Raw genomic sequence first — 20566 nt, forward strand, 5'->3', positions numbered from 1 at the left:
GTATAAAAAGTGGCATCGTGGCTAAAAATTAAGCGATCAACGATGCCATCCCCATCCTCATTCAATTGTTGCAAATGCGAACAAATCTCAAAATGCTTGTCTTTTTCGTCGTCATTGAGCTTTTGTACTAGCTACAATTTGAATCGTTTCATAGCTTCTGTTGCAGAACTTTCCACACTGTCATTGGAGCCATTTCGAGTTCACGGGATGCACGACGCACCGATTTCTTTGGACTCCTTATAAATGTCTCTCTTACGTGCTCCACATTCACTTCACTCACATTGGGACGTCCGCTTCTCTTTGCTGAGCACAAGCAACCCGTCGTATCGAATTTGTTATGCTAGCGGTAAATGGCCTTCCTTGTTTGTGGCTTCATACCATACTTGGTTTTAAACATCTGTTGAACAGCTGTAGCACACTTGTTTTTGTCGAACTCCAACATACAGAAAGCGCGCTCCGCACCTAAACTCTCCATGTCTGCGACTAGCGCTGACTATCGGCAAATTGCCAAACGACGCTGTGGCGGTATTCACGAAAAAAAAAAGAAACTTACAGGGTTTCTCTTCAAAATGACATATGTATGATATCGGTACAATGTTTGGTTCTTGAGCAATAAATAATTGAAAGTGTTCCCGGACTTTACGTAAACCTTTCTATTAGGAACTGTGAATGGCTTGTAATTTCTGTTTAAGTCTATTGATGAGGATGTGTCCATATCTATTTTGCACTCTCTGAATTGTCTAATAACGTTTCGTAAAGTACTGTCTGAAAATGTGCTGGTGGAAAATGTGTCGTTCTTTAAAAAAAATCTTCTTTCTTCTGCGCCCCCTACGTGTTCGAAGACACTGCCTGACAGAAAAAGCTTCTATAATGGGAGGAGGAGACGAGATGAAACTTCACGGGTTGAGAGGATATGTGATGTTATTGTAGTGATTTCAAAATCAACCCAAATCTTGGCAATATGAGCCAATTTAGAAGTACGGTGTTGCAACGTCCCTGGCCTGGAGACATGCACTGATTAGGTTGGGAATTGTGTCATGAAGTAGTTGTATCCTCTCCGGAGGCTAGCTGGCATGCAGCTGTTGTAAATTGTCCTTGATGACTTGGATACTAGCACTGGGACGAAAATGACATTTGAACTGGTCCCAAACAACTTCTATTGGGGACAAATCTGTGGACCTTACTGACAGCACAAGTACGTCAGCATCACGCAGACTGAGACTGTTCTTAGAGACAGAGATCATGTGGGGACAAGCACTGCCCTGCTGAAAAATGGCACCGCGTTACCATCGCACCTGAGGTAAGACATGACGTTGCAGGATGTTCGTAACTTACCGTTATGCAGTCAGAGTTCCCTCACTCAATACCTGAAGACAAACCTGATGACTCAAATGGCTCTGAGCGCTATGCTACTTGACTTCTGAGGTCATCAGTCGCCTAAAACTTAGAACTTATTAAACCTAACTAGCCACCCATGCTCGAGGCAGGATTCGAACCTGCGACCGTAGCGGTCACTCGGTTCCAGACTATAGGCCTAGAAGCGCACGGCCACCTCCGCCGCCCAACCCGATGTGTCCCAGAACTATGACGCCAAGAGTAACACCACTGTGCCTCTTCAAAATACTGGCAGCAGGAGACCTATTCGCAAGGCGCCTCTATACCGATGACGATGGACATCCAGTAAAGTGCAGCGCTGTGATTCATCTTTGAAGACAATACTATTCATAAACAGTCTATAGTTCCTGGCCACGGCACCACTCTAAATGCAGTCATTTGTGTAGCGGTGTTACCAGCAGCCTACGCTTAGGACAATAATTCTCTAGTCCGGCAGCTGCCAGCCTCCGACCACTAGTGCAGGATGACACTGAATGTTACCATGAAGCCTATCACTGTCACAGTTTATTTGGAGGAGGAGTGAAGGTTTTACTACGTGCTTAGTGAACAGTATGGAGATCCTCCTTTGTGGTAGTCAGTCACGGTCGACTGGACCCTTGGTGATGTGTAAGCCTGTCCTTAAGATCCCACGCTGTCCGATACTGGGTCACTGCCATACGCAAATGCCCCATAAATCTGGATATTGCATGCTTCCAGTGACTACCCACACTGAGATCCACAAAGAGGCCCTTTCAAACTCTGACAGATACTGCTGACATTGTTTCACACGAGCTCACGTCATCTCTGATGGCTGTCAATCTTCCACCATAAGCGAGTCCATCAACATGAGGTGGCAAATATGAGGTAGCCAAGGAGGTGTAAACGTGGGTTCTACTATGCCAAGGCTGGATGGTAGCTACAACAGGAAAACACAATTAGCAGGAGTACAGAATAAGAAGGTATTTATTACTTAACTTTGCTATAGTCCATGATCAGTTGGTTGATAATTGTAGAAGACGCGCCTAGACTAAGCGTCTGTCGAATGACATAATTTACAAGTCACAAATCTTGAAGTGACGAATTAATCCCTCGTAATCTTGAATGTCGAATCCGGTGAATCTGAAGACTAACTTGGAACGGAGCTACAAAGACTTGATGGCAGCAATGACTGAGCTGCAGACTATGACTAACATCGGCGCTGGCTGACCACTGAGCGTGCCTACGAACTGTAGACTGGCACAACTGCACTGCTCCCCTGCTGCACATGAATTGGCCCAGCGGCGTCTCGCTGCGAGCGTAAGTACTGCGAGTGGCTGTGTACTCTTTGGCTAACACAACCGTTCTTCCATTCTCTTTATCGAGAGAATCTCATTCGGCGGTTCGATCTCTCAGGCGGCTGTGTGATGGTATGATTGACGACATCACAATCTCCATGTCCTTCACACTGATTACTCAACATCTGTCGGTGTTCAAGCCCCCTTATGTACGCTGCCATACCTGGTAACGAATCCACACACGAACAACACTTACGCATTCTGGTGGCCATTCTACCACTAACGCATAATTTTTCCGAATCCGGTGGCATGGTAGCTAGCGTTGCTGCCTCTGGATCACGGGATCCCGGATCGATTCCCGGCCTTGTTGGGGATTTTCTCTGCCCGGGGACTGGTTGTTTGTGTTGTCCTCATCATTTCATCATCATCAACATTCGCGACAGTGGCTACGTTAGATTGTATAAAAATTTGGGACTTCGTACGGGAGCTGATGACCGCGCAGTTGAGCACCCCATAAAGCAAAGATCATCATCACTAACGGAGAAATGCAACCCCGTTGAGTTACACACCCGCTGATAGTGTGTACTTGTATGAATTTACACTGATCTCCATCCATGTGTTTTGCTTGCCTCAGTCTTTTTGTCAGGCAGTATACACTGTCCACTGCAAGACTGGAAGCCTACTGGTGGCGCTGGGGGCACGTGACGCAGTCGGAAATGATTGTAAGCCAAGCAGGGTGTGGTGGGAGATTACCCTACAGAAGATATGAGCTGCAAATGGAGGAAACCACTGAGATAAGCGACGTTGTCAAAGGGCAGTTTGTTATTACTCAGGGCCTGTGAACGAGTATCCCGGAAACGGTGAAGCTAGTCGAATTTTCACGTGCTGCTTTCGTGAGCATCTACGGAATGTGGTAAAAGTGCAGTGAAATTACTACTAGTCTCTAAGTGCTTGGACGTCAACGACTCTTTAGAGAACACTGAGTTTGGAGACTTGTCTGGCGAAAGAGCGTAATGCCGGTAGACACACATGTGTTTTGGAGTACACCATTCAGCGCACACTGTTGAACAAGTGGATCCGCAGCAAAGGACCCCTGCATGTTCACAAGTTGGACCAACGTAATCGCCAATTACGATTGTAGTGGTCTCTGGAGCATCGAGATGGAGCCGTGCATCACTGAAAAACATGGCGGGTCGTCGGATGAATCACGTGTTTGCTACACCAGGTCGACGCGTGTCTCGTCAAATGCCGTCATCCAGGCGAACGGCTGCTGGAAACGTGCTCCGCGCCCTGGAATGAGGCTGGCGGGAGCAGTATTATGCTCTGACAGACATTATCCTGCGCTTGCATGGGATGTGTACTAATAATCGAAGACATCATGTCAACTACGAACCATTTGCATCCCTTCATCCTCGATGACGATGACAATGATGATATTCGGTTTGTAGGGAGCTCAACTGCCTGTACAAAGTTCCAATCCTTACAGTGTAAACTGAAATGATGAGGACAACGCAAACACCGAATCCCCGAGCGCAGAAAGTCCCCTACCCGCCTGGGAATCGAACCCGGCACCCCGTTATTTAGGGGCACTAACCACTAGACCACAGCCTTCGGACTTCATGATTTATGTCTTTTCTGACGACAGTGGCTCCTCTCAGCAGCATAATTCTCCCTGTTTTTAAGCCAAGATCGAGCTACAGTGATCTGAGTAGCGTGATAGTGAAATAACAGTAACGTCTTGCCCACCAAATTCGCCTGATGTGGATCAGATTGTTCCCATCTGCGTCGTTCTGGAGCGCCATCACCGCGTATACAAATTTGCGGCCAGTTATTTACGGGAACGGTGTTAATATTGCGTTACAAAGACGGCTGGCCGCCGTGGCCTAGCGGTTCTACGCGCTTCAGCCCGGGACAGCGCTGCGGCTACGGTCGCAGGTTCGAATCCTGCCTCGGGCATGGATGTGTGTGATGTCCTTAGGTTAGTTAGGTTTAAGTAGTTCTAAGTCTAGGGGACTGATGACATCTTAAGTCCCATAGAGCTTAGAGCCATTTGAACCAATTCGTTACAAAGACGGCCCACAAACCATTAAGGAGATGGTCGTAATGTTTTGGATCGTCAGTGTATTAAGATTGAGTGCCCTAGTCTGATACAGGACGTGAGCCGTATTGTCTTACTGCTGCTGTCCGCTTTGCAGGGAGACGGGAGCCCTGGACAAGGAGGAGGCGAGCGCCGGCCACAAGAAGCCCCTGGTCGACGTCGCTCGCGAGAAGAGGCCGGCCACCAAGCCGGACAAGGAGCAGGACAAGGAGAAGGTCCCCAACAAGAAGGCGTCCAGCGGCGCCGCCTAGCGGGACACAACCTCTATTTATTTCCTAGTTTGTAGTCATGTACTATTTATTTGATCCCCTTTTTTACGAAATAAAAAACACTTTTTTCAATAAAATGTACGTTCGTTTTTCTGTCGATCGAAAGCGGTGATTTTTGTTAGCCAACTGCTTCAGCAGTCAGCTGCAGCGCGGTTGTCACATATTCTTTCTTACAAGGTGATTGAGATCTTTACTTTGTTGAACAACTAACACTTCGTCATCTGCCGGCATTTGCTCTTCTATCAGTCCGTTAGTCAGTAGATCCTAATGTCAGCAGTGTTTGCCATTTCAAGGACACGCTTTCACACACACTCTTTCCTCGTACCATAATCCACCAGTTTTCGATGAGGCTAACATTGTCAACATATTCTCCGCGCTCGGAGTAGTCCGAATGATTTCCCTTCAAGGCGACACATTAATTGCCTTTCATAATGCATGATTTGCCATCCTCGAAGCTGTGCTACACCTCTTTCCACGGTGGTTCGTTGGTCGTAAGCTTCGAACTTAGCAAAAGAAATTTTCTTTGGAGGACACAAATTTCGAAGTATTCGTTCCAATAATGCATTTTAGGTTGCTGGTAAACTTCGGAAGTAAATAAGTAAATTATTGAAGATTAAAAATAGTTCATTAATTTTTCTTGAAAAAAAAAAAAGACGTGTGTCATAAATTTATTTAATCTTCTTGAACAAAATGCAACTGTTATAGCACGTTCCTTACAGTACTTTCTCTGGTTATTCTTATATTAAATCCATTTCCGGATGCATAGACCCTGACGAAACAACTTTACCATTTCAGCATTTCAGATAGTTTGTGAATCAGGTGGATCAGTCATTCTCCTGCGAACAGCATTACATTTCTACTTTGGTTATTAAATTTTAAGGAGTATGGGATGGGATCAGGGCTGTAGTTCACAGGCAGCAAGTGGCTATTCCAACATTCATTCTTGATTCTATGAGGGTGGAAAGGGGGACGGTCCTCCTCGTGGGAACACGGTCGTAACAAATAATGAGACGGCGGAATCCGCTTGCGGTTAGGAATACACAATAAATAAAATAGACAACGACCGCAGATACGGACCACAAGATTTTATTTTCGATTACCTGTAAACAAAAGTCTTGATACCATCAACGGCGTGTGGTCGATCTGTATAGAACCTAAGTTGGTACGAAAAATGTCTAAATTCTTGTACTAAAATTCAATGCGATAGGAAGGCACTCTTGGTTCTGGCCTGGTCTCGGACGTATTACGTATCTTTAGTGATACATTTAGTCCTGCTCTTTGAAAGCTTACAACGCCTTCAAAGCATCAGTGCAAGTTCAAATAAATTTTACACAACTTTCACATTGGATATTATATCAGTTTTAAAGTATGAAACTGAGGATAACGCAATTTAATTTGTAAAACTTATATAAGGACGTGATAGAATGTTGCCACCGCAACAGGTTTTTTTTTTATGCGAACATTTCTAAGCATCACGGCATGAATATTACGCACAATTGCTGTCCAAACTAAGACTAAACCTGTACTGAATCTTGCCTTTATAAGGCAAATGTGCTTGGAGTTTGTTATAGATATCATTTCAAAATTACTAAACTATGAGTTGTGGTGGACTTGAAAACCATAAGACTGCTGCTCACGATCTGTGTCGCCTTGTTCTGGCATAATTGCTGGAAAATCTTACGAAATACAGCAGGTGCGAGCATTGCAAAGAGAATAGATGCTTTGGTTGCAAAACAAATTCACAGGAGAATGGGAGTAGGTGCGATGAGGTCACATATTCATATGAATGAGCGAAGACCCGTTGCTACAGGGGAGGGCAGAGGAAAATTCTGTACGTCAATAAACATGCGATGAAACAATCTGAGGAAATGAACGCTACAACGTTTGAAAATAAATTATACAGAAAATGTTCCGCATAGACAGTATGAATAACCAATACAACTGACGTGTAAGTTCAAAAATCACTTGATCACCTGATAATATCCATAACGAAAGCTATCGAACGTTTCCATTCAATTTTACGAGAGAGACGAAGAGATATAGTAAACCAGTTCTACTCATGGATGGAAAAGTTATTACTGGACACCCCAACCACTGGCGCTCGTGGATTCTACTAGCTCACTAAGAAATAACAAATACCTATGGAAATTCGTCAAACACATGAATCTAGAAATTAGTTTGAAAGAATATTATTTGTAATTTACGTTTGAAACACGAGAACTGTGACGTATCGCGAATGAATGGCTCACCTAGCGCTTGCAACAAGCAGCAGCCTTACCCAATTGCACCAGACACCATGGTGAAGCAACGAAACACCTCTATCTTCCTCCATAATGTGTAAGCTACAGAGAATCGGGACGTAGGAGCAAGTGTATAATTTTCTCCGTTCGAAGGATAGTCGACATAGCTAAATTTAGCAATGTACCCTCCCTTTGGCCAGCACTTGTCAAAGTACATGCGCTGACAAGATAGAATACGCAAAACAGCACAGTGATCTTTGCTACTGGTCTAATTGACTCGACAAGCACAGGAAACTGCACAAAATAAGTGACCCATACAGGGCGTGCTTGTGTGGAGTACCGTATACGAATTATGAAGGATGTCAGAGTGGAAGGCATCAACACATATCAACTATGGCTTTGCATCTCGTTAACTCGATCGGTACTTGAGAGACGAATAGGAATTTTGGACACATCATGTATTGAAGTATATAGGCAGCTTGGGTCATGGTAGATGTAGATTAGGTAATGGTAGTTTCGAAGAGTTCTTCAGTTCAAGAGGGCAGTGCATTTGGCCATGTCGAACAAATATCTATTAATGGCTACATTTTTTATAAATCAAGGCAGCTGCACCCCGTCGACCACAAGTATACAGAGTTATTTTCAGCCAAATGACGCTATATTTGTAAGAGACAAGAATCAACAATAGGGTGGATCGTAAGTCACTGGGAGCAGATCGATGCAGGCTCACGGTTAGTACGGGTAAGTAAATATATCACTGTGTGACGCATACGTCAGTGTGTGAATAGCAGAACTAACATGTCAAAGTTACGTAGCATCAATGAATCTCAGCTGTGTCTTGTGCTGTTTCGTGTGCACTGACACCATACACTTAAATGTGGAACCTTATTGTTTGTAAATTTTATAAGCATAGTTGTGGAATACAGAGCCATAGATTTGGCAGCTGTGTCAGTATCAAATTGTACAAAATTATACTTCAATCAATGAACAGAATCTCAATTACAATATATCGCTGTGAATATCAAGTTGTTGAACTAGTTCATATTGAAATGCGGTCTGCTTTACGCGTTACAGGAATATTATCAACTCTACTGAAGACAGTATATCGCTAAGAAAAGTTACAGAAGCTTTCTGAATTCACCTCACTCTGTCAAGTGAGTGCAAAGCGTATGACAAAGCCTCGTTAATCCTCTTGATCACTGGCCGTTCATGCAGCATGATGAGTAAAGATAAGCTCATAAGCGGCATATAAGATGGTAGAAATGGCTTTGAGCACTATGCCACTTAACTTATGAGGTCATCAGTCGCCTAGAATTTAGAACTAACCTAAGGACATCACACACACCCATGCCCAAGGCAGGGTTTGAACCTGCGACCGTAGCGGTCGCTCGGTTCCAGACTGTAGCGCCCAGAACCGCACGGCCACTCCGGCCGGCCATATAAAATGGAGATATGCTGGCAAGGGCATCAAAAACGTGCAAAGGACAGGAAGATCACAGGAAAGCAGCTCCTCAGTGCACACTGCTAAGAAAGTTAATACGTCTATAGTGCTGAAGAAAATGTAGGCCTGGTATCAGGATTTATTGTTACGAATGGCGAGAGAAATTATTCATACGCGTATTCCGGGTGTGAAAGACAAGCCTAGACTTCAGCTTTAAACGTTTCGAAATATGTATAGTTTGCAAAATGTTAAAAATGCAGCAGCAGGAAGCGACAACTGTTCAATATCCCAAAGAAGGAGACTTCGGCAGAACGCTCTTTTTAAATTTACCCCCGTATGAACATAATCAGTTAGCATCACACCGTAGTAGTTCCAGAAAAATTCTCAGCCTTATCTTGCCCGATGATGGGTTGGGACTTCGCCTTTCCAGATGTGTTGAATCCATGCCTGTCTCCATCTTGCGTTACTCCTTTGTAAGTGGCTCACAGTGATACCCCCATTAGTTGTCCACAGTGATCAGGAGACTAAAACGTTCATCTGAAGCGGCCTGACACGGCTACAAGAAATCCGCACCTGCCTTGGTTCGACATGCTTGGAGACTGTGACAATATATACTTTGTCATTGATCCTACAAGGAAAAACTTTTAATTCAGACTTTATAATGCCTGTCAAAAATTCAGAATGTGTGTGTCATACTTTGCTGAGCTGAGTCAAATATATTGGCAAGAAGCAAGACCCATGTTTCAAACTGAATTCCGAAAATGGTTTCCTCTGCTGGGTTTGTTGCAATCACTATGGTGGGCCACTTACGTATTTTATGTTATGATTTTTAACTACCTCATGATGTAGTGTTATTCAAGGCAAACATGGAATCATAATGTAGAGTCATGTCAATTATTGGCTCTTCTTCCTTCCATTTCTGTGATACTCAACGCGGTGCAGCCACAGTGGCCTTCTAAATGTAAGAGACGTAGTGCTAAGATATTACCTTCATCTTGGAGTACAAAACATTCGTTATCTTCTGCTCATGATGTTAATTTATGCTGTCGGAGAGTGAAGACCTCAAGACACGTCACCTCCATACATTTTCATGAACAACAGAACTGTAAGAAATTGTTCCATGCATCACCATTTTATAGCTAAATTGCAACAAATTGCAGCATACGTCACTAAGCAAGCAAACTGAGACTATTTCTGAGAAGTCTTAAATACTTTAGGAGGTGGTAGTATAGGCAATCTAGAATTTAAAATATTAAAACTTGTACTAGAAGCTACTACAGTTACTTTTAGTCGGCACAGTTAGTTCCTTCAGTAATATTTTTATTGCTTAAGTCACAAAGGAAATTTTTGGTTTCAAGAACATTTGATTTATCAGTTTTTATACCAGCTATGTAATGTATTTTTGCGGTCGCCAGCTACTAGTTAGCCTCTTGAGGATTGTAGCCGCAGGGGTGTGTTGTGCTCCTACAATTTCAAATGGAGCTGGCAGATATATAATGCATGCACAGCACATATGGCATGCGGTGACCCAATGTCGGGCAAAGTTTTATTTGTAGCGGACTGCCGACTCTGTAGCGTCTACCACAGACAAGTCAGCAGTTTACTGTATCGAAATTGTGTGATCTGCCATTTTCGTAACTCACTGCAAAGACAAGTGCAGTGTATCCTCCAAATGCAAGGACGACATGGAACCCTCCTTTAGCAAGAATGATCGAGCAGTAAATTGTAGCATGGAATCTGCTGAGGTAGGCCCTGGGGTAACATTCGATCCCATTTCGATGAGAACTTGATCAAAATCATGTACTTCACAAACATTTCCGCTAAATTGGGCAATACTTTTTGGTTTGGTAAATAAATTAATAACAAACGCCTTTTGGTCAAGGCTGACGCACAATTACTATATTGTTTTTTGTATGCAAACACGGACCAATGGAAGAGTTCCAAGATTATATTAATGTCACTTTTCGCTATTAATTGTCATATTCCATGCGTATAAGTAAGACGTAAGCACCAAATGGGTGCTGAGAGAGGGGTACAAGGGGAACATTTTCACCTCCTGTATTGGAAGAAATTACAGACAGAAAAAGATGAGGAAATAAAAATCTTATTATTAAAGAACTTAGATAAATTATTATTTCATTGAAAGCTTTGTGGACAATTATCATGCAAATAGAAACTTAAAGCATCTAGGCTGCTACTCATAACTGTTTAACACCTTGTCAAGAAATTCCTTCACCCTTTTCGTGTGAACACTGAACATTTACAGGACTCTGAGGCTTGTGTCTATCATCAATTTCATGTCTTGATACGTCGTAACACACTAAATGAGCGTTCAGTACTGTGTGTTGTCGTTGGAATAGTCAGGCCAACCTTCAATGCCTCACATACAGCTGGGTAAAATAAGATGGTTTGATCAAACACATCTGTATGAATCATGGATTTGTTCAAGGTCACACAACTCGCACCATTTGTTTGTTCCACGTTGTAGTCTGAGGAATAAAATTCTGTAAAAAAACTCCGCAAAAGTTCTGTACGCTTCTGCAAGACATAAAAATAAAGATAACTCCATCAAGGCTTTTTCGTGTGAGTGAAGCACATTTGTAAATTTATTTATATGGTCGTGAACTGTTGTTATGTTTATTTTTACTTGGTGTGTTTGGCTGTACACGAGTTGGAGTTCAGAAGACTAGGAAGCAATCACTAAGAGGATCACAGCATATGTTGGACTTGAAGCAGTGTATAGCTGATATGTTTTGATTTTCGTTTTCGTGTTTGATGCATCGTGCGAAAGTTTTTGTAGAGCTCAAGTAATGCAGATAAAGTTGTAAGAAAGTTTTCTGATGCTTATGTACTTTATTGGCCAACGTGTTTTAAAGACGGGAAAGATAGTTGGGATTTCATGTTGCAGCAATGTTCTCTCTCTAATACAAGGTGTGATATCCTGTGTTGCCCACGTAGCATTTCTCAGTTGATGCACATTGTTCAGGTCGCTTATGACAACTTATAATACCGAGTAGTTTTAATTAAAATGAAGTTACTCACAGGGGTCCAACGTGGCTGTAATTATCGTATGGTAGCGAAACTCGATAGGTATGCTAATGCGTTAATGCACAACCGATTTACGCTGGAACACAAACTAGTTCCAATTGTGGCAACCAGGTGCAAATCTGGCGTTATACACGGTTCTTATGACAGTACGACATAACTGTGAGACCGTGCACTGTTAGTGAAATTCTTTCATATGAACGTCAGCAGTTACGGAGCTGTATGGAGAGAGTATCGCTGACTGAAAGATCTAATGGTACGCCGATGTTATTAAATGGTTTAAAGAAGATGATAATGAAATTCGAAAACACGGGTGAGCTTGGTGTGACACCTGGAAGCGGAAGGCGTCCTATCCCAGTGGAAGTTATTGGCGAGACTGCTGTTGCTGTTGCTGTGACTGACCTTACAGCACGTGACGCGGGTAGTGCTAGTATTCGCGCAGTGTCACGAGAACCGTCCATCCCATGGGCAACAGCACGGAACGTTTTAGCACCTATTTTGCATTGGTACCATTACAAGATCCAGACGGTGCAGTGACTGAAACTATTTAGCCATCATCACGGCTATCTGACTGAGATCATCTGCCTACTTTTTAATTTGCCTAGTCCGATTTGCTAGTGCGAACGATCTTGTCGCGCTTGAGAAATCCGAAGCTGACACGGTCTGGAAGAAAAGAAACCAAGCCAGTTATTTCCAGAGCTTAACAATATCTCGTGCAAACATAAGATTTCTATTCATCGTCAGTTTAACTCTCTACTTATAGAGATAAACTGACGACGGCTCGTTGATCTAGTAAAATAGATCATTAATATGCTGTATATTTATTTGAAAATGTGTATGCTTCATGATTGTTTCTTCTTCATGTAATCCAACAATACTGACGTGCGCTATCGAACAATTAATCTATGTTTTTTGAAAGACTGGAAACTGTATGTATAAATGAAAAGTATTTATTTTTAAAAACCAGTGAAATCAAATGAACGTATATAAAACAACAAGAAATCAAAATTTGTCAATTCCTACATAAACATTACAGCACGCAGAGCGGCCTTCCTTGTATTAATAAAATACGACTAACGGAAACCCCAGTGGTTACTGTCATCCCACGTATGACACGATACACTGAACCTGACATATACACGTTCTACGATGCCTTGCCCAAAAAACGAATCAACGGAATTGGTGGGGGCTGTTTAAATCTAAATCAGTAACTTGTTAACGTAGCGCGTAGCCCAATGCCAAAAAGTTTAAAGGACTTTATCCGATATATTTTCACTCAGCACAGTACCTTAAAGGAAACAATGACCTCAATGACCTCAGGGATTACATTACTTTATATAAGGTCAAATGTTTTAGTCATTCAGTTAATCAGCACTGAATGTTTTATAATTATGCCTGAACTAACGCAGAATAAAAGTGAACAGGTATTGTCCTACTCCTATGTAGTGAATACGTCTTAGGTTGTCTCTGAAATGCTTTAGCTATGTTCTACTAAACGACTCTTAATAATGTTTTATAAGGGACTAGAATACATTGGTGGCTAGCTGCTGTTATTCAGTAGGTACATACTTGGTATGGTGAGTAAGGATAAGTATATGACTACTGTAATTTTTAGGATAAATTTGCAAAAGGGAATCGGCGTCAAATGACACGGCCCCAATAAGTATGTTGATCGAAAGTATTGAATGATAGGAAGGGACGAATGGATCGATCTTCCTTAAGAAAAGGAATTTAACGAATGAACATGAAAATAAATGTGTAACGATTTTTTATAAAATGAGTATGTAATAAAAGAGATACTGTCCCATGTAGAACAAGTAAAGTTACCTACCTATGTTAACCAAACTATAAGTACCATCAGTCTCAGGGGTATGAATGAATAAGTACTGCCGTAACAAATGCCTACAGGAATCTAAGTTAAACTGCGTCAACTGATAAAATAAATGCGTTTACTCTTTCTACACTGTAGATCAAAGCAAGTGTTCAGCACATAATAATAAAAAAAACTGAACCAAATATAGTGGGTGTTATGTAACGATACGGGGAACTCTTTCTTTAATATATGAATAATTGCCTCCCGCTAACAAGTGAAACCAGAAAAAATATTTGTAGTGAACCCTGGCAAAAACTGTTTATGTTAGTAATGCAATTCCGAGGCTAAAGATATTTTTGTACTACATGTCCTACAAAGATAAACAAGAAAAATTCACACTGTGATCTTAAAATAACCAATTCCTAGTTAAAATCTTTGCCACAAAATGGTCTGATGGAATAACACAGAGGTACAGGGGCTGGGTAATCTAACCTTCAGCCTTCAATATAGCAGGTGATAAGAAACTTCGTAGCTAGGCAGTAAACAAAAATTTGATGTTTGGTATCCGACATAGATGTTTCTGACATTTGGAAGAAACTGTCGTTTTCTGACTAGCACAAGATAATTGCACTAAGCCTATTTTTCTTAGTTACATGAAATTTGGTAAATATGTGTATACTTATCTACGTTATTAAGTGAGCAGTCTCTTATAAAAATAGTTATTAGGACATCATCTGATATTTGAACAAGAAAAGGAACGAAGTTACGGCTTTAAAATACCAGTCGTAGATAATCAGATAAATAATAAAGGTCCGCTTCTAGTAACACGTCAGACTTATTTTCATGAAGAAATAAGTAAATAGGTGGTGCTATACTATTCTATGTACAAGGCTCAAGTAAATGAATTTTAATTCACCTTACTTTCCCACAAGCTCCGCGTTTAGAATTTTTCGTTCGTTGCCTTCCTTGTTGGAACCGACATATTTTTCCTCCCACACATTGATGCTTGTAATGATTTCGTTCGGGTACTGGCAGTTTATGGTCTTCACTTTCCAGAGAATGAGTGAGTGATGTATTTTCTTGCTAAGTACAAGTGACGACGATTCTGCACTGAAGAGCCAGAGAAACTAGTACAACTGCCTAATATCGTGCAGGCCTCCCTGCGAGCACTCAGAAGTGCCGCAACACGACGTGGCATGGACTCGACTAATGTCTGAAGTAGAGCTGGAGCAAATTGACACAATGAATGCTTTTTTTTCCTTTATTGTTATTTTAATACCTATACAAACAGGTAGGCTGTCAGCGGCATGCTACGTCGCTCTTCAGCCATAGTGTTGACAATGACAGACCACAGGTTGGAGAAACAGAATGAACATAGTGACGGGCTAAAAAATAGTGGTCACAGATACACAAAAAAACACGGAGCCGTTCACACTCGACGATAACGACACTGAAAACACGTTGACACGGCACACAGAACACTGATGAATCCGATGGCACAAGTGAACGTAGAAGCGTGACGGCGGACACTAAAAACACAAAACGACGTCACACACACACGAGGCACAGATGGCGATGATCTCCGGCGCGCGAAAGTCCACGTAGCGTGTGCGAGTCCGGGAACCTGCCAAGAGGGGAAGAATGGTGAGAGGGGGAGAGGGTGGGGAGGGGAGAACAAAGATGCCAATGGCTGAGGAGATGGGAGGAGGGGGAGAGGGACAGGGGAGGGGAAGCTGGGGGGAGGGGTGGGGCGAAAGGGATGAGGGAGGGAGGGTGCCCAAAGGAACAGACAGAGGAAGAGGGATGGAGGATCAAAGTTTATAGGAGGGGTAGATGGAGGGGAGGAGGACATCATCAGGGAGGGGGAGCTGCCGGAAGCCACCTTGGGAGAGGTTAAGGAGGGTGGAGAGATGGAGACCGGGTGGGACGTGGGAATACAGGTGCGGCAGCGGGCAGGGTTGGGAGAGGCTGGGAGAGACAAGCGGGTGAGGAGGGTCGAGTTTGCGGGAGGTGTACAGGATCCGTATTCTTTCAAGGAAAAGGAGGAGGTGGGGGAAAGGAATGAGATCGTACAGGATCCGCGTGGGGGAGGGGAGATGGATGCGATAGGCGAGGTGGAGGGCATGGCGTTCAAGGATTTGAAGGGATTTATAAAAGGAAGGGGGGCGGAGATCCAGGCAGGATGGGCGTAGCAGAGGATAGGGCGGATGAGGGATTTATAGGTGTGGAGGAGGGTGGAGGGGTCCAGACCCCACGTACGGCCTGAAAGGAGCTTGAGGAGGCGGAGTTGGGAGTGTGCCTTGGCTTGGATTGTCCGGAGATGGGGGTCCAGGAGAGGCGACGGTCGAGGGTGACGCCAAGGTACTTGAGGGTGGGAGTGAGGGCGATAGGACGGCCATAGATGGTGAGATAGAAATCAAGGAGGAGGAAGGAAGGGGTGGTTTTGCCTACAATGATCGCCTGGGTTTTGGAGGGATTGACCTTGAGCAACCACTGGTTGCACCAAGCGGTGAACCAGTCAAGATGGGATTGGAGAACATGTTGGGAGCGCTGCAGGGTGGGGGCAAGGGCAAGGAAGGCGGTATCATCGGCAAACTGGAGAAGGTGGACGGGGGGTGACGGCGGTGGCATGTCCGCCGTATATAAAAGGTACAGAAGGGGGGAGAGGACGGAGCCTTGGGGCACACCGGCGGGGGGAAAAAAGGTGTAGGAATCTGTGTTATGGATGGTGACGTAGGAAGGACGGCGGGAGAGAAAGGAGCCGATCAGACGGACGTAATTAATGGGAGCTTGAAGAGGAGACCGGAATGCCATACGCGGTCATAAGCACGTTCGAGGTCCAGGGAGAGGAAGATTGCAGAGCGACGGGAATTAAGCTGTTCAGAAAGGAGATGAGTGAGGTGAAGGAGAAGGTCGTCGGAAGGGAATGATGGCCGAAAGCCACACTGGGTGATGGGAAGGAGGCGGTGCTGGCGGAGATGCTGGTGGATGCGGCGGGTGAGGATAGATTCCAGGACCTTGCTGAAGACCGAGGTAAGGCTGATGGGATGGTAGGAGGAGACGGCGGATGGCGGTTTACCAGGTTTAAGGAACATCAGGATACGTGAGGTTTTCCACAGGTCGGCGTAGTAACCGGCACAATGAATGCTGCAGGGCCGTCCATAAATAAGTGTGCGAGGGGGTGTGTCACCGGTTGTCTAGGGGTATAGTTCCGCTTCGAGCTCCGAGCGGGAAGATTCTTGTTTATTTCATTTGCGCAGCATCGCTAGTGTGAAGTTTTCCTTGTTAGTGTTGTTCTGCCTGCCAAGTGAGTTGTACCGCCCCTGCTCCGCCATACTGTCTGTTTGTGTTCTTGCAGCGGTGTCGGCCGCTCCGCTATGGCTACCATGGTTTCCACGTGTATTCCACGAAAGGAATTACTTTCGATAAAACAATGCGACTTGTGCAGCCCGCGTCTCTAGAAATCCACGATTGGCTTGTCGATACCATTCATGTGAACTTTGATCAGGTGCACACCGCTTATTTTGAAGCAGACGAGTATGTATTATACGTTAAGTTTATGGATCCCTTTGACGTTGAAAGATTATTGTCGCGACATAGTTTTCAAGTTCCGGTCAAGCATCGCGATAATTCTGTTAGTATGGTGTCATTCGCAGATGCTGAAATTGACTATACTAATGTTCGAGTGTTCAACCTCCCGCGGAGGTTGATGACAACTTTTTAAAAGAATATTGCCTCCTTATGGTAACGTGAGAAACGTCACTCGTGAACGTTGGTCTACTCAACACAGATTACAGCGTTGTAGTGTTCTTTCCGTGGAAATGCATGTTAAACACAGTATTATATCACATTTACTAGTGTGTGGTTATCGCGTTCGTGTCATGTATAGTGCTCAAGAGGAAACCTGCTTCCTATGTGCTCCAAGTGGACACGTTTGATCTAATTGCCCGCGGAGGGTTTTTCTATTAAAGCCGTTATTAATGCAGCGTCGCAAATTGACGGTTGCTGATCTTGTTCCTTTCACTCCCGACGTTGGACCTGCTTCTGCTTCAGGTCATAATGAACAAAATGTCAGTTCTGACAATCGTGTAACTGAATTTCAGCCTTTACCCTTGCGACAGATTCAGAATCCTATTCCTCCAGGACAGAACGCGTAACAGTGACAAACAAGCGACGTCACACTCAGGATGCTAAATGGATTTGGCTGCGCTTCTGCCCCAAACTCCTCCGTATTGATTGTGTCCCCTGCCACTAAACCTCCCATCCGTGGTACGGTGAGTGGCGCAGAAGTTATCTGCAGCATCCGTCCTGCTCGTGAAGTGGCTCCTCTTGAGCTGCCTGTGTGTGGAGAGGAAGCGGTGTCTCGCCCTTCGTCTTTGTGTCCTCCGCTACAGTCTCAGACAACGCAATGTCCTCCTGATATTTCGTCTTCAGACGGCGACGGTTTCCCGAATTTGCCGCCTACAACTCCCGAGAATAATTAAATTAGCGGCCAAGTATCACTTGTTGTGTTGGTAGTTCCACCGTAGTGAGTGGACCTGCAGTACCTGACCCTTGTTCTGAGGGGCAGGAGGCTGTGCCTATAACCCCTCCCACAGCTCCGTCTACAGAGGCCGCCAAGCCACGTAGCCGACAGAAACAGCGTATATAACCTGACCGTGCGGTGGCACGTAAGAAACCTAAGAAAAAAGATTATTATGACGCAGGTTCTGGTCCCCAAATGTCTGATTTGTCCGTGGACTCCGCAATGGACCTTGAAGCTCAGCTGTCTACCTAGTTCTGCTCAATACCTTCCGTACATCCCTGTATAGCTGTGATCAGTGACTCACCCCTACACGTTCCTTCCCTTAAATGTTACTCGTGTGGAATCAGAATTGCGATTGGCTTCGCAGAGTCAGTTCATTTATGATTCATTTGCGGACAGTCTTCTTACAGGAGGTGTTATTCAGTAATTTCTCCTTACCTGGTTTTCGTATGATCTTTAATGTAGTACCAGAATATTCTACGGGAACCACCGTATTCTTTCGTGAAGGCATTCCTATTGCTGCGGAGGAAATATTGGATTCTGGCAGGGGCATAGATTGTCAACTTTTTTAATTTACCTTGCTTCTTTTATATGCCCCTTCTGGCACTGTCCACGCAGTGGATCGTTTGCGTTTTTATCTGTTACATAAGAGTCCTCCGGGTATTGTGTTAGGTGGTGATTTTAACGATGTATTGAGTCCTGCTGATCAAATTTTAATTTCTCTCGTGAATTACGTGAATTGGTCGGCTCCTTGGGGCTAAAAGACGTCTGTATAAGTAAATACCCGACTTTACTGCGACCTCTAATAGCAGATTAGATAGGTTTTACCCAACAGACTGCCTGAGCGATGGTATTCTTAATGTTGAAGTCATCCCGGCTTCCTTTACGGTTTACTGAGCTATTTAGGGGCTTGCGTCTTATGGAGACCTGTCCTCACCATGAAATTGCTTAAGATTCGTTGGGAAGCAGTCCCTTGCCCGAACCTCGTTGAAAGAGAATCGCCGCAAACAACATGGACAACAGTTCGGTTCAATATTTCGAGTTGGCAGATGCGCGTAACGTCCTCGTGATACAACGCAATAAATAATTTGATTCCAACGAACGAGCGACTTTTCCTTATTGGGCTTAGTGACACGGGTTTATGTAGTCGTTGTACGTCTCCAGATACGATACGACATAGCCTCACTTGTGGAGGTCATATGGCACACTGGTCTTGCATTAGGATACAATTGGCCTTCCTTACTCGATCTTCTCAGACTGCATACACTATAGACATCGTATTGCGCCCAGATTTTTCTTTTTTTCCATGGCCGGAAATCCATACCGCTATGTGGTTGCCGGGATTCATTACGTTGTAGAAGGCAAGGGGGAAGATCACATGAACTTCATGCAGTACATGATCACTGTCTATTGGACATGCTTGTGAATAACTCGATATTGAGACCTCTTCACCAACATGTTGAATCTTGTTTTCCATCGGCAAGGTGTTGGTTAATCTAATTTTTCTGATGATAAGTTTTTTTCTTTGATATATATGTTCCCATATGATATCTTCGGCTATTCCTCTCCTGGTTTCTCTCTTCGTTTTGTTTTGTGTTTTGACTCGGCATCGCTCCAGTTGTATTTTAAAATGTGTACAGATGAAGTATAGATACTCATGAGCGTATCCAATCCTTGCCATCAAATGGGGATTTTACGTAGTTTGATAATTCTAATGTAATCTGGTTTCGTTTTTCCTTCTACATTTAAATTCTATTACAAGCTATAAAATATATAAAACAACACAGAATAGTAAAAAATTACAAAAACATATAAAAATATTTGTTGACGTATATCATGTGATCTTGGTGGTGGTTTGTCGGCTTCGTGATTGGTTTTTTATTCCTCTCTCCTTTTATTTATTACTCTGTTAGCATAATTACTTTTTTTCCCATTTGCGGCTCATAATACATGATGATTTGACTACGGTCTACTGAAGTGACATGATAGTAGCAAGTCATTCCGATAAAAAAAATTGGGTAGCGTCTTTGGTTAGTAGTCAAAACGTCGTTGATCCCGTTTTCGAATCACGCCAGTGCTTAAATTTGGACTAATAATCAGCATTGGCGGCCGAAGTCTTCCGGCAAAAGAAGTCACCCTCGTTCTGCCAACGGCCTTTTCAAAGAGGGCAGATGAACTGACAAGAGGTTCAGGGCACTATCTTGCCCTAGAGGCCTCCATTGGCAAAAGATTCTGGAATAGTCCCCCATCTGGATCTCTGGGAGGCGACTGCCAAGGGGGAGGTTACCGGGAGAAAACAGGGCGGAGAAGGAGACCGAGGTGTCCTTGGCGTGGGAAGCTTCCCCTAAAGGCGGAGGAATCAGCAATGATCAACGGCATGAGGTTGTACAAGGCAATGGAAACCACTGCATGAGAGACACATAGTATGTATCCACAGCAGATGTGGCTTATAACTGAAAAAGTGTCATGATGATATCTCCATTGGCA

General features: G+C 43.8%; 1 protein-coding gene across 1 annotated transcript in view; it reads left to right on the forward strand.

Annotated features, from left to right (window-relative positions):
- LOC126344463 (apolipoprotein D-like) overlaps positions 1 to 5092 on the forward strand; it is a 46099-nt gene extending 41007 nt beyond the window's left edge. Inside the window, exon 7 of the mRNA XM_050002021.1 lies at positions 4844 to 5092. Within this exon, the coding sequence (XP_049857978.1) occupies positions 4844 to 4997 (154 nt within the window). The 3' untranslated portion in view covers positions 4998 to 5092. The remainder of the gene's footprint in view (positions 1 to 4843) is intronic.
- The last annotated feature ends 15474 nt before the right edge of the window (positions 5093 to 20566 follow it).

The sequence above is a fragment of the Schistocerca gregaria genome, chromosome 1, assembly GCF_023897955.1.
Source record: "Schistocerca gregaria isolate iqSchGreg1 chromosome 1, iqSchGreg1.2, whole genome shotgun sequence".
Taxonomy (NCBI): Eukaryota; Metazoa; Arthropoda; class Insecta; order Orthoptera; family Acrididae; genus Schistocerca; species Schistocerca gregaria.